Here is a 12589-nt window from a genome sequence, read left to right on the forward strand (position 1 = left end):
TCCTTACTCACGTGGGATGACCGGTCTCTAACTAATACTCCTAGAAGAGCGTCCTGGCTCACGTGGGATGACCGGTCTCTAACTAATACTCCTAGAAGAGCGTCCTGGCTCACGTGGGATGACCGGTCTCTAACTAATACTCCTAGAAGAGCGTCCTGGCTCACGTGGGATGACTAGTCTCTAACTAATACTCCTAGAAGAGCATCCTGGCTCACGTGGAATGACTGATCTCTAACTAATACTCCTAGAAGAGTGTCCTGGCTCGCGTGGGATGACTAGTCTCTAACTAAACTCCTAGAAGAGCATCTTGGCTCATGTGGGATAACTGGTCTGTAACTAATATTCCTAGAAAGATGGAGGTGAGGGTCCCAGGTATTTGGATACAGGAGTGTACATTTTAAACAAACAAAGATGAAAAGGTCAATTCAAGATTGTTTAGAATTACCTCTTTTCTCCACTTGAGCTCGCAGAACACCCTCTCGAAGCATTCATGCATGTAATTAAACTGAAAAAAGATAAAGCAACGTTCACTGCCATCTCCAGACCAGGCATCACAAAACCATGCCTTTGAACTCCTGCCCAGAGTCACCTTCCAAACTTGCTCAGCCTGAGAAAAACCTTAAGAGACTCCATAAGACCCAGGCCTGGCTCATCTACTATTCTCTGGCTCCTTCTAGTGGTAATTGTGAGTGAAGAGGAAAGTGAAACTGCTGATCCTACTTGGGCTTAAAGGAAAGACAGAAGAACCTAGGGATCTAGAATTCAAACAGGTTCAGATCTCAAAGACTGTTTATCCCTACAGCTCCATTTACACATTTAACTTTAGGAGAACTTTAAGCCCAATCTACTTTCCCCAAGCATGCTTCCCCAACCATCACTCACATATGGTGTGAAGATTTTAACCCATCGAGGCTTCTTCTCTCCTCGGGCATATTCAAAACAGAAGGCCATTCCTTCTTCATCTGTATCCCATCGCTGCATCTCATCCCATTCAAATGCTATTACCTGGTTCTGAACAATCGAGAGCATAAGTTTGAGAATCCTGGGGAGCTTAGGTAAGATTGTTCTGAACCAGGCAGCAGAAAAGAAATGTAGAGATGTCTATAGCATTTCATGGAAAAGACTGACAGAAGAATAAAAGTCAATGTAAACAGCCAGCGAAGGTGAGGAGCAGTGTGCACCCAGAGCCTATGCATCCCAGTCAAAACAGTTTTGATTTCACTCTCCCCCACCCCAAGTAGGAACTAAAACATAGCAAGTGAGCATCAAAGCGCTCCCGGTGCTCCTGGCCCTGCCCCTGCAGGCGCCTGCTCCATGAGCTCTCACCTCCAGCTGTCCTTCTTCAGTGCAGGCATGCAATTTAAAGTGCGTGATGCTGATGGCTGTGATAACATGCCCCTTCCTCCTGGAGTCGCAGGCACAGTGGGGGAAGATAATTTCATTGTAGCCCTCACAAGTCCTTAGCATGTTGAGGTACTAGGGAAAAAAAAAAGGGAAAGAGAAACAGTGCTCCCCTGGAACTATACCATCCTCAAGAGCTGCTGAGAAGGCACAAAAGAACCAAGAAAATCCTCACAACCTATAGACTGTGCCTCTGGGCTCACATCCAGACAGGATGTGGGACAGGACTCCTGGATGATCCTTCATCCTCCTTCTAACTTTCACCTCCATACTTCAACCCTTGTCTCTTTCTCTATTTAAAAAAGATACATAAATGAAGCCAGAAGAGAGACTGCAACCAAGACTCAGAGGAGGGAACTCATAATGCCATTTAGTCCAGCCCTCTATTTTCACTGTACCTAAGGGATGAAATCAAATCTATCTGAGAACTAATGTTTCTCGTGCCCTCTCCAATCAAAAGTTAGAGTGATCTCAGTGATGAGGATGAAACCACCCAAATCTCATATTCATAAAAGGTTTAAGCTGAGAGAAACTTAAAAGTTAGTCACTTTATAGAAACCCAGGATAATATGAGACTTGCTTAATGTTACATGTAATAATAAGTGGTACAACCAGGATTACAAATCAGGTTTAATTTCTAGGCCTCTGATCCTTTTTCTCTATTACCGACTAGTCCCCTTCAGCCCCACTGTCCCCTGGGTCTCCAACATACAGGCCTCCTTAAAAAGCATCTGGACCCAAATCAAGTGACCGATGTGACCCTCACAGGTACAGTGCTCCCCAGAGAGCTCTCTGAACTCTTGACTCTTCTCCTCCACAGTTAAGGCTAGCCTCTCTCTTCCTTAACACTACTTTGCATTGAGTGAGGACAGAGTAAAAGAGAAGTAGCGGGAAGGAAAGTAGGAGAGAGACAGAAAAGATAATGAGAACAAAAGACGACGCGTGGACTCTGACCTGGGAAACAAGCCAACAGTCTTGCACCTGTGTGACACCACCACCTGCATGTCACACAGAAGAACAGGCAGAGTGGCAATGTGCACAGAGAGTCAGAAGACAAAGATGGAGCCCCCTAGCTGATTTCAACTAGATGGGTAAGGAAGTTAGAATACACTGGAGAGCTGCCTTCTGCCTCACCAAGAGAAGAGATACAGGCACAAAAAAGACCCTGATTTGTAATCCTGGTTGTGTAGAGCTCTCTGTTCTCCCAAACTTCCTGAGGAGGGTCAAACTAGATCTAATATTGAAATCAAGGCCTGAGAGGAACCGTGGGAACCAACTCTCCCAAATTTCAAGGGCAGCAATTCTCAAGCACCTGAAGTTTCAGCCTCATTAGGGTGCTTCTGTAAAAATCTACAAAGATTTCTAGATCCTACCCCTAGAGATTCTGGCTTAGTGTATGTGAGGTGGAGTCCAGAAATATGCACTTGAAGCAGGCTTCACAAGTGATTCCTGTGTAACTGAGCTGGGGACTATACTTTGAGAAACACTGACCTCCACATATATCACCTTATGTGAAATCATTAAAAATTATGTTGACAAACACAAACCCAGAAACTTCTATCTGTCAGTTCAATAATGGCAAGACGTAAGATACACACATTCACTGTTTGAAAGAGAATAAAAAGAGAGAGAGAAAAAAAACAAGTCTTGTATACATTATGTTCTCAACCATACAAATTTGAGATTCAATCTAACTTTGTAAATAAGTAAAAAACAAAAACATTTTGATCATACTGGGTATTACAAACTATGGCAAAGGTATGAGCTATCCTCTGTATGTGGGGAGCAAAGCAACTTACACAAAGCTTATTTATCTGTTAAGAACTTGGTGATGTTTCCTCAAGACTCCACTTGATAGCAAGCAATCCTAACATCCCCAATTTACAAGAAAGAAACTGAAAGTGAGAAGTTTGTGAATGGCTGAAAGTCTCACAGTTATCTGGCAAAATATCATAGTGATCGGGCCTAATCTTAGGCCTATCAACATGCTAAGCTGTTACACATAATGGTATCAAGACCCACGGGCTCTGAGGGATCCATCTGAGGTGGAAGTTTCAGTGTACTGACCATGACCTCTGTCTAGGCTAATGTCTCTGAATACTAACACTGGAATAAAATCCAAACTTTTTTGGGGAGGTAGGAGGTCTTTAAAATCAGGCTGCAATATTATGTAGCCAGTACAAAACTGTACACTGGCACTAGGCTTTCAAGAGAACAGAATTCCATAAACGTTTAAGCATATTTTATATTTACACTCAGTTAAGATGACCCATGGGGAAACGTATCAACGTACGAACTGCACTTGCGTTCTTCACCTTGTATGACAAGATACAAACATGAGTCTAAGAAATAACTTCATACTAGATTACTACGTTTGTTAAACTCAGACTTGCTATATTTTGCCACAGAACAGCTCAAACCTATTTATTTCTCTAGCACCTTGCATTGTACCTGGCACATACCTGGTGTTCAACAAATATTTTTTGTAAATGTCTAAATGGAAGATAGTGCATTTAGAGTGCTATATGTTCGAAGAAACAGTATGTATTCCACATTCAGAAGCTTTTATGAAATTGCTTTGATTCTATTGGTTTTGACAAAGCCAAAGAACTATTGCAGGGGTTAACAGCCCTTTTCACCAAAATATGCAGATGTTTTGGTCAGAATCATGCATTAATATATAGAAGACAATACCATTAAAGAAGAGGTGGAAGCTCAGTTTTAAAATCTTTGTCTCCCACACAGCAAAATTCCCTTAACCAAAATTCTGCCAAGACTTAATTCCATTTAAAAGATTTGGGGAATGTCTATTTCAGCCTGTTGGTATGCAGAACACTGTAGATGGTTCCCTCTTTGTCATATGAGTGATAAAATAAATATCCCACCTAGATATAAGACTAGGAAGGAGCTAAATAAGTTCAGTGGCTAACTTGTTTGTATTCTTATTCCAAACATTCCCTCCTAAAAACTGCTCAGAAAGTACAAAAGAAACTCAAGTGGCCTATTAGAATTATTACCAGTGCAATTACTGCCTTCTGTAAAAACTGTGCTCAACTGCTCAGCTGTATCGGACTCTTGGCAACTCTATGGACTGTGGCCCATCAGGCTCCTCTAACCATGGAATTTTCCAGGCAAGAATACTGGAGTGAACTGTGATTTCCTACTCCACTGTGTAGAAACTATATGAAAACTATTAGAAAAAACTATAATTGGAAAATTTTCAACTATATGAACTGGCCAGGAAAGAAGTTTTAAAATGCTACTAGTAGAGTCTTTATAAATGTTCTTTATACATTTTATTTTTGACAAGTTTCATCCCTCCATTTATGGCATATATAAATTCAAAACTATTTCTGAAATATTCTAAGAATATCATAGTAGCCCTCTCCAACAGAACTTTCTGTGGTGATGAAAATGTTCCATATCTGAGCTGTCCAATACAGTAGCTACTAGCAACTCACTCAATACCTAAAATGTGCTAATGCATCTGAGGAACTGAATTTTAACTTTTATTTAAGTTAAAATAAATTTAAAATTGAATTTAAGTAGCCACACGAGGCTAGTAGCTATGGAATCAAACAGCACAGCTCTAGGATATCACACTAACCAAGAGCACTACTGAGCATAAATGTTCGAGCAACTGCAGAGATGGAAGCTGTGAAAACAAACGACTTTGCCACTGCTCAATCACAACTGAAATAATTTCTAATGTTAAACACCTAAATATTAATTCTCACAGAGCCTTATTTTTATCATATTAAATGTTTTGTACATCTTTATTTTAGGCCTTTTTATTATTAAAAAGAACATTGTTTAGTAATCACTAATAATAAAGTTATATACCCATATATAAAACAATAAGCTCTTTGTGTGCTAAATAGAGGAACACAATAGACTTTATGTCAAGCTATCAACCTCCTTTTTTTTTTTTATTTTTTAAATTTATTTATTTTTTTTTATTAGTTGGAGTCTAATTACTTCACAACATTTCAGTGGGTTTTGTTATACCCCCCTCCTTTTTTGTTTCTTTGGCAGCACCATGTGGCACTCAGAATCTTAGTTCCCCGACCTGGGATTGAATCCGTGCCGCTGCCTTGGGAGTGTGGAGTCTTAACTATTGGACTACTGGGTAAGTACCCCACTCCTTTTTAAATCAGTTAAGCCACTGACCAGGTTGCAACATCTTTCAAAAATGAGTAGAACAACAAATTTAAAAGATAAGAAGGGGAATTTTCAAAAAGCACATGAAAAGATGCTCAACATTTTTAATTATTAGATATGCAAATCAAAACTATAATGAGGCATCACCTCATACCAGTCAGAATAGCTATCATCAAAAAGTCTACAAATAACAAATGCTGGAAAGGGTGTGAGGAAAAGGGAATCCTCCAACACTGTTGGTGGGAATGTAAGCTGATGCAGCCACTGTGGAAAATAGTGTGGAGATGCCTCATAACACTAAAAATAGAATTCCCATATGATCCAGCAATCCCATTCCTGGGCATATATCCAGACAAAACTATAATTCAAAAAGAGATTATCATACTAAGTGAAGTAAGTCAGAAGCAGAAAGACAAATACCATATGATATCATTTACACGTGGAATCTAAAAAAAGGTTACAAATGGACTTTTCACAACTACTTATATGTAGAATCTAAAAAATAATACAAATGAATATATACAGAAAACAGAGATTCACAGACTTCGAAAACAAACTTATAATTTCCAAAGGGGAAAGGTGGGGATGGGGAGGACAAATTAGGAGTTTGGGATTAATACATACAAACTACTATATATAAAATAGATAATCAACAAAGACCTACTGTATAGCACGGAGAATTATATTCAATATTCTGTAATAAACCTATATGGGAAAACAATCTGAAAAAGAATGGATGTATGTACAACTGAATCACTTTGCTATATGCCTGAAACTAACACAACATTGTAAATCACCTGTTCTCCAATATAAAGTTAAATTAAATTTAAAAAGGGATAAGGGGCATTTTATAAAGAGATTATGGAACATAAACCTACCATGACCATTTTCCTTTGTTCATACAGCTTCTGTAATTGGTAGGATTTTTCCTCTGCTTTGATGTAACCTTTTTTCACATCATCAACAGCCTGTCACCAAAACAAAGGCAAGGAAGAAAGAAATGTAAAAATTATTATCAAGTACATTCTTGATAGAAATAAAGGGATACAGATTCATTTTCACAATAATTCCTATCCATCTGGACCATCATCATCATTGCCTGTGAACCCTGCAACTCTTATTCTAGGTCTGTCCTGTTAGATTTAAATTCAGGCTAATTTATACACGTGAAATAATTTCAGAACACTGAGAGACAGCACACAATACTGTATTAAAGATAATGATGAAGTAGCAAAAATGTGTGACATAAATAGTAAGTGATACATGAAGCCAGAACAGGAAAGCTTACTGCTAACTGTAGTTATCAAGGAAGTCTTGGTTGGACCCCACAGGAGAGGCTGAATAGGAGAAACTTCAGGCTAAAGTCACGAAACAGAAATGGGTTTGAATTTAAATATATTCAGGAGACAGACCTGCCTGATCAGAATAAAGGATACATGTTAGTAGACAATGAAAAATAATTCTGGATGCATAAATTAATAGAATATAAAGGATCCCAAAGAGCAGGCATAGGAATTTAGACTTAAGGACAGTAGAAAGCTAAAATAAATAAATAAAAAGTTGTTGTTTCAGAAAGATTGATCTCTACATGACTGTCAAATGATTTAAGCTAAGAAGAGAATGAAACAAGGAAGATCAATGATATTGTGGTACTTTCAGCATTAAGTGAAACAAGACCTTAGTCCAGCGGGGTAGCAACTGGAAGAGAGAAGTGATAAATCTGAGACCATGAACTTCCAGCGAGGATCTGTTATAGAAATGAAGGTACCCAGGTATAATAATAAACTATTCCTAGTTCAGCTGTATGAAACATACATCCCCCCTCCCCAACCTTATTCCACCTCTCCTCCACTCTAAGAAAAACTTTAAAGATTCAATCAAAGAGAAAACTGATCTTTGGGAGGGAAAAAAAAAGAAAAAGAACAAACAGAACCATTTGTCCAGAGCATTCAGGATCTACCCTCAGTGAGTTACTCCAAAGACAACCCTATGCAGACAGCAGGCAGGGAACCACCTGAATGTTTACCAGAAAACTGCCAATTTCCTTCAGGTAGAAATCATTCCCCATAGTCTTTTACAGGAAAACATTTGCCTATTAGAATGAATTCAGGATTGAAGTCAAGAGACGAGTTCAAATTCTAGCTGTCACCTACCCATATACATTTGAGTAAGTCACTTAAACCCTCTCATTCTGTAAACAACAATAAAATCCATCTTGAAGGTAGACAACAAAACAAGATAAAAAATGTTAACAGCTTTGTGAAACATATATAAATAATTATTATTACTACCATTGATACTGGCTTCATTTGCCTGTTAAATTCTAAGAACCACACAAGGATATATCCTCCCTGGGACTGCCACTGGAGAGAGTACCCCAGTATCTCCCCAACCCTAGCCATACAAGCGAGGATTCACTTAGGCAGAGAGAGATTATATTCACAGAAGGGATGCTCAATGAGAACTGCCACCAATGTCCTGCAGAACCTGAATACTATCACCAAAAGACTTGGCTACTCCAGCTAGATCAAATTTAAATCAGTTAGACTGAAAAGTTGGGAGAGAAGTAAAGAGGGAAAACAAACAAATATTGGTTTATCAATTCAGTTTCTCCAATACCTAGAACTGTCCAACTAGTAATAGCACTTAAATACTTACTGATGACCATTTCCCCTGGGCAGAGGTGGGCCAGAGTGAACATCTACTCCAGCAACTCTAAGTGAACTATTTTCATGTGGGGCAGTAAAAATGTTCTCTCCTCACTCATTTCTAATCAAGATTATATTGCTTGATTGGCTGAGTGGAAAACATGAAATATCAGGACACTAGATTCCTTTTTCCCTTAATTGAAAAAAATTTATGAAATAAAAGAGATACATAGTTTTTAAAAATATGTATTACTAAGAGGCATCTAACCAAAACAAGTTTGATCACACAGCCTCATTCCAGATATTGTTAAGCACTGTAAGCAGTTTTCTGTAATATTCCTTTCATAATTCTAAATGTCATGCTTATGCTAATTCCTAACTTGTCAATTTTAGACAATGTTGACTTGCTGTGTTAAAAATAATAAGTTTTGGGCTTCCCTAGTGGCCCAGTGGTCAAGAATCCTCTTTCCAATGTAGAAGACATGGGTTCAACCCTTGATCCCAGAAGATCTCACATGCCTCGGAGCAACTGAGCCCATGTGCCACAACTACTGAGCCTGTGCTCTAGAGCCCAGGAGCCGCAACTACTGAATCCACATGCCACAACTACTGAAGCCTGCGTGCCCTCGAGGCCATGCTCCACAAAAAAGGAAGTCACCACACTGCAACTAGAGAGTAGCCTCCTGCTCACCTAACTAGAGAAAGTCCTTGCACAGCAACAAAGACCCAGCACAGCCATAAATAAATAAAATTATTTTTAAAAATAAATAAAAAGAGTTAAAAAAAAAAAGTTTTAGGGACTACCCTGGTGGTCCAGTGGTTGAGCATCCATGCTTCCACTGCAGAGGGCATGGGTTCAATCCCTGGTTGGGGAACTAGGATCCCACATACCATAATGTGCAGCCAAAAATAGTAATGTTTTAGCTTTGGTATACCACTCCTACACTCTCTCTTCTTCCTCCAACATCTCAATAAAAATTAAATCAGTAATCAGTATTGAATACTGTACTCAACACATTATTATAAGCATGTAAACAGTGTTCACAACTAAATCATGTGCTGTTACCAGGGCTTCCTTTCTTATATATTTTGTTTTCCTTTTAGGTTAACTGCCTTATGTTTATAACTTTCCACATGCCTCTTACCAATTCTTCCACAATAACCAAACACCAAACTTCTGTTGACTCATTCAAACATTAGTTTTCTAAAAACTGTTGACCATTCTCATCTATTGTGTCTCCGCCTATTCTCTTCACAGGTTTACACCTCTTAAAATCCATTATGATTATTCTAGTAAGCTTTCAAAAAGTAGTTCAAATGTATGTTTAATCTGCCAGGTTTAGGCAGAAATTAAATATATCCTACTATGGATTTTGACTTTTATCAATTTTTTAAGGAAATGGCACATAACTATCATTATTATCTAGTATTTCATCAATTCTAAGGTGCACAGTTTTCTCACATTTTATCATTCCTATAATTGGGATGCATCTTATAATCAATGATATATGTTGTTTAATTGGTAGCTTTTTTCTCTTAGCAGTATATAAAATACTAGTGCATCTTACAACTGATGGCATCTTAGAATTGATGAGATGCCTGAGACAGTCCCACCAACAAAATACGATACAAAAAATCAACTAAAATTAAGTGAGCGAAAAATTTTAGTATTATTTTCCAAAAGGCACAATTGTTTACCTAGTCAATCATAAAATCATTTGAGCCGCTGTGCAATGCTAGGAATGTAAAATGGTACAGCTGCTACGGAAAGCAGTGCGGCGGTTCCTCAAAAAATTAAAAATAGAATTACCATATGATCCAGCCATTGATCATGATTCTGGGGATATTAAAAGCAGAATTTTGAAGAGACATTTACATAACCATGTTCATAACAGCATTATTCATAATAGCCAAGAGGTAAAAGCAACCCAAATGTCCATCCACAGATGAATAAACAAAATGTGATATACACATACAATGGCATATTATTATTCAATTTTAATAACATGAATAAGCCTTAAGGACATTATGCTAAATAAAATAAGCAAGTCACAAAAGACAAATAATGTATGATTCCATTTACATGAGATATCTAAAGTAGTCAAGTTCACAGAAAGTAGAATGGGAGTTGCCATAAGTAGGGGAGAGGAAAATGAGTTGTTTAATGGGTAGAATTTTAGTTTTGCAAGAGGAAAAAGTTCTGAAGATCTATTGCATAATGAAGTGAATTTAACACTACTGAATTGCACATTTTTAAACGGCTGAGAGTTAAAAAAAAAAACTTTCCAAATTATAAATTTTAAATATATACAGTCTATTGTGTCAACTATACCTCAATAAAGCTGGTTAAAAAACTGAAGAAACAGGAGAGTTCAAAAAGTTTTGGGGTATGAGACACTGATACAAAAACAAAAGCTTTTCTATCTATCCACCTAAATGTTTCGCTCTGTTGTTGTTGTTTAGTTGCTCAGTTGTGTCCAATTCTTTGCAACCCCATGGACTATACAGCCCACCAGGCTTCTCTGCCCATGGGATTTCCCAGCCAAGAATACTGGAGTGGGGATTACCATTTCCTTCTCCAGGGGATTTTCCCGACCCAGGGATCAAACCTGTCTATACTGGCAGGTGGCTTCTTTACCACTGAGTCACCAGGGAAGCCAGCCTTACTTTTGCTTTACGGTTTTATAATTCAAAAAGTAATTTCACAAGCTCTGCTTTGTTTAAAGTTTGATACTGATTTTTTTAAAAAGTGAAGTACTACTATTACCCTTTAACAGATCAGAAAACAGATCTTAACAAAGCTATATGCTAAGTATTTACCCAATGGAGAGCTTGTACTTACCTGAACCAGATATTCTGACTTCTAGAAAATAATTTTTCTACTCCAACAACACAAAGAAAAAATATTCCATTCATAACTGTAATAAAAATATAAAATACTTGGGAATTAATTTAAGGAGGCCTATGTGATCTGATGGCTCAGATGGTAAAGAATCTGCCTGCAAGACAGGAGACCTGGGGCGCGTGCATGCGCACGCGTGTGCGCGCGCGCGCACACACACACACACACACACACACACAGAGTGGAATATTACTGAGCCATAAAAAAGAATGAAATAGTGACATTTGCAGCAACATAGGCAGACCTAGAGATTATGACACTAAGCAAAGTCAGTCAGAAAAAGACAAATGCCATATGACACCACTTGTATGTAGAAACTAAAATATGACACAAATAAACATATCTGTGAAACAGAACACACTCACAGACATAGAGAATAGATCTGCAGTCACCACGGGGGAGGAAGGATTGGGGGAGGGAAGAATTGGGAGTTTGGAATTAGCAGATGCAAACTATCATATATAGGATGAATAGATAACAAAGTCATATTATACAGCAATGGGATCTATATTCAATATCCTGTGATAAACCATAATGGAAAAGAATATGAAAAAGAACATGTGTATACACATGTGTAACTGAATCACTTTGTTGTACAGTAGAAATTAACACAATTATAAATCAACACTTCAATAAAATGAATTTTTTAAAAAATATGCTCAATATCACTAATTATTAGAGAAATGCAAATCAAAACTACAATGAGGTATCGCCTCACAATGGTCAGAACAGCCATCATTAAAAAGTCTACAAATGCTGGAGACTCCTCCAACTATTACTTGGAGCCACTGGATCAGACATCCTCACTATGAGGATTAGCAGAATATGTTGCCTCACCAATTTAGGGACAACACCCCTTGTCAGCTCGGAAGCAGTTATGGAATGAGAACGACGCCCCTTTTCCCTAGGCAATATAATTCTCCTAAAAGAAAAGGGGGGAATGAGAGAGTCATTTCCTAGGCAAGTTGATAAGAAGTCTAGGGGTCCCCAAGGAGAGAGAGGTCTGGGATATTCAAGGAGGAAGAAAGGACAAACTTTTTTACTTTTTTTCCTCTACATTCCTTAGGATTATATAACAATAATGTATCCTGCCTGAGGACAGTCTTTGGATTAAACCCTCTGGCTAATTCTGTTATCTTAAAATGTAAATTATGGGAGTAGGTCTGGTCTTTACAAGGATGTATCCTGCCTGAGGATAATCTTTGGATTAAACCTTCTAGCCAACTCTGTTATCTTAAAATGTAAATTATGGGAGTGGGTCTGGTGAGGTCTTTGCAACCTCCAGACATTCTTTGGATTCACTGGAGAGTATATAACTCCATTGCTAACACTAGCAAAGGGGTATTCTTTTGTCCCCTTCTGATGCCCATGTCAGAAGCTTTCTCTATCTCCTTTATACTTTAATAAAACTTTATTACACACACACACACACACACAAAAAGAAAGAAATGCTGGAGAGGGTGTGGAGAAAAACAAA

General features: G+C 38.1%; 1 protein-coding gene across 1 annotated transcript in view; it reads right to left on the reverse strand.

Moving 5' to 3' along the window:
• The window catches only part of SNX27 (sorting nexin 27), a 77713-nt gene that overhangs the window by 5112 nt on the left and 60012 nt on the right, over window positions 1–12589 (reverse strand). The window contains exons 8-11 of the mRNA XM_061120829.1: window positions 6441–6530; window positions 1327–1476; window positions 883–1011; window positions 446–505 (exon numbers count right to left, since the gene is read on the reverse strand). Of these exons, the coding sequence (XP_060976812.1) occupies window positions 446–505; window positions 883–1011; window positions 1327–1476; window positions 6441–6530 (429 nt within the window). The remainder of the gene's footprint in view (window positions 1–445; window positions 506–882; window positions 1012–1326; window positions 1477–6440; window positions 6531–12589) is intronic.

This window comes from Dama dama, chromosome 20 (assembly GCF_033118175.1).
Source record: "Dama dama isolate Ldn47 chromosome 20, ASM3311817v1, whole genome shotgun sequence".
Classification (NCBI taxonomy): domain Eukaryota; kingdom Metazoa; phylum Chordata; class Mammalia; order Artiodactyla; family Cervidae; genus Dama; species Dama dama.